Below are 2,610 nucleotides of genomic sequence, written 5' to 3' on the forward strand. Positions count from 1 at the left end.
CCAGTTCCTTATTAGGAGCATAGACGTTTAAAATATTAAAATTAAAATCATCAATTTTAAAATCTACACGAATAATTCGCCCATTTGTGTCTTTAAAATCATTAATAATAGAATTTTTAAGATTGTTTGCACATAAAATTGCGACACCGCGGCGGTTATTATTGTGATTACTTGCGAAAATAGGCCCATCCCACACCGCTTTGGCCCTTTCAACACAGTCTTCATCCCAGAATGTTTCCTGTAACGATACAATGTCACACTTGGTTTCTTTTAAATATGCGAAAACTTTTTCCATTTTATCGTTATCTCGCAGTCCATTGGTGTTCCAAGTAACTATTTTGGGCATTGTTAAAATTATAAATGAGAGGTTAAAAATTAAAATCACACACACTTTAAGAAATGATACATAAAAACTAGACATTGTTACTTCTGCGGGGGGTTTATCTTCGGCATTGGGGTTGAACTCATCGGAAATTCTTTCCTTGTCTTGATGTTTTTAAGCTTATTTGGAGAAAGTTTGGGTATGGGGGTGCGCCTTAATTTCCCGGTGTTATCTTTGTGGAGTCCAAAGGTCATGTTTATATCGGTGTGGGGTTCTTGATCTACTTCATTTTCGTTATTGTCAATATTTTCTTTTAATGTTTCTGCGGTTAGGGGTATTGGATCTGGTGGGGACTGTGGATTAATAATGGAGAAGTCATGCAAAAAGGTTTCGTCTTTTCTTGTTGATTCGGCCGGTGTGTTATCGTTAATACTTTTATCCTGACGTTGTTTCTTATCAAGTTGTATGTTTTCCTTAGATAAACTTAAGTCACGTTTTTGGTTAATAGGTTTGTCGGCTGTGTTAATATTGCTCACATTGCTCCCGTCATTAGTGTCATAAAAGGCATCTTCACATGCACATAATGTCACATATCTGTTACAGTTTTCGCATTTGCTTGTTTCACAATTAAAGGCCATGTGACCATATACTCTGCACTTTCGGCACTGAATCTTGGGGCAGGCTTTCTTCTCATGGTCCGGAGATAGACACTTAAAGCAAACTTTGCTTTGATTGTTATGTAGGACTTTGAAAGTCTGTGGGCCATCAGGGGTGTCAAATTGCATAGCCCATGGGAGCGAATGGAAATTGGGTGGAAATTTGCACTTAACGTGACGTGTGCCGTCTGCAACATCGGGCCTCTGTTTGTAGTAGTGTCTGACTACATTATCGACAATTTCAATTTTATATTGTTCTAATTTTTCTGTAATAACGACGTCATCAATATGACTGGGAAGGTTGAAGATGGATACCACTGTGTTTTTGGAGAAACATAACTCAACTGAATACTTGTCACTGTTTATATCTAGACCTTCATCGCATAGTTTAATCGCATTTTCTTCGGAATCTACAGTTATTTCTATGCTACTGGGGGGACGAGGGACACATGCAAAACACGAGCCTTCTCCAATACTATTCTCTACTGCTACAATAAAATCAATCATGCTAACTTTTTTTATATCAACATTTGTTACCTTAACTGTGTTCTCTCTGGCGTAGCGTCGTCCCGACGTCGCCATTTTAAGTATCCAAATAACACCGCCGCTATCCTATGCGGGGTGAAGAATATCACAGAAAAAATATCACAGTAGAAGTATCACAAAATATAAAATATCACAGAAAAATATCACAGTTAATGGGGCCAAAAGGCCCCTAAACAAACGTAGTTTATGTACAAATCTACACTATAGTTGTTATATACACAATCTATTTACAAGTCACTATTGAACACTAATTATAAAGTCTCGCTTGGTTGAACTTCAGAGCTAAGGTAAATACGTCCTTTCACTATGAAAGCGGAAGCCAGACTGAAAGCGAGCGCTCTACCATTTGAGCTACACCCCCGACAAGATACGTCCTGATGGTAGCGGGATTCATCCTTAAATCGAACCATGCACTGCAATTGTGTTAGACAACTGAAGAATTATATCAAGCACACACAGCATATTTTATATCCTAGTTTTGAAAAATGGTCAAAAAATAAAATAATCCGAGGTTTCGACGAGGCTCGAACTCGTGACCTTCTGCGTGTTAAGCAGACGTGATAACCACTACACCACGAAACCAGGTTACTCCAATTCGTTAAAATGTTTGCTTGTCAGCACTCTGAGAGTTGTAGGGCACAGAAATTTTCAAAAAAGTTTGATTACGACAGGAAAAATAACATCGCCCAACGTGGGGCTCGAACCCACGACCCCGAGATTAAGAGTCTCGTGCTCTACCGACTGAGCTAGCCGGGCATGTAGTACCGTTGCAAGGAATCTTGCCGCCAAAAAAAACAGATACCATTTCAGAGGTCCCGGTAAGAGATCACAAAGGACAACTGGCGCTTGTGTTAGGGCTTGTGGCGCAATGGATAACGCGCCTGACTACGGATCAGGAGATTCCAGGTTCGAATCCTGGCAAGCTCGGAAACCTTTTTCCATTTTTCGATGAAACCTGCAATTAAGACCACTGTGTCAGTTGTGTAAAGGCGCTCGTACGACCACTTACGCAATTGCGACCGCAATTCACAAGTCGTCGTGGCCGAGTGGTTAAGGCGATGGACTAGAAATCCATTGGGGTCTCCC

The 2,610-nt window shown here is 40.2% G+C and overlaps 1 protein-coding gene across 1 annotated transcript; it reads right to left on the reverse strand.

The window, feature by feature from the left end:
* Positions 1-894: 894 nt before the first annotated feature.
* Positions 895-1,548, reverse strand: LOTGIDRAFT_65732 (hypothetical protein; the record flags this gene model as incomplete). Its single annotated transcript, XM_009066029.1, has 1 exon — positions 895-1,548. A coding segment is annotated over one exon (654 nt), but the record flags the coding sequence as incomplete, so codon positions are not given.
* Positions 1,549-2,610: the final 1,062 nt, after the last annotated feature.

Source organism: Lottia gigantea (assembly GCF_000327385.1).
Source record: "Lottia gigantea unplaced genomic scaffold LOTGIsca_724, whole genome shotgun sequence".
NCBI lineage: Eukaryota > Metazoa > Mollusca > Gastropoda > Lottiidae > Lottia > Lottia gigantea.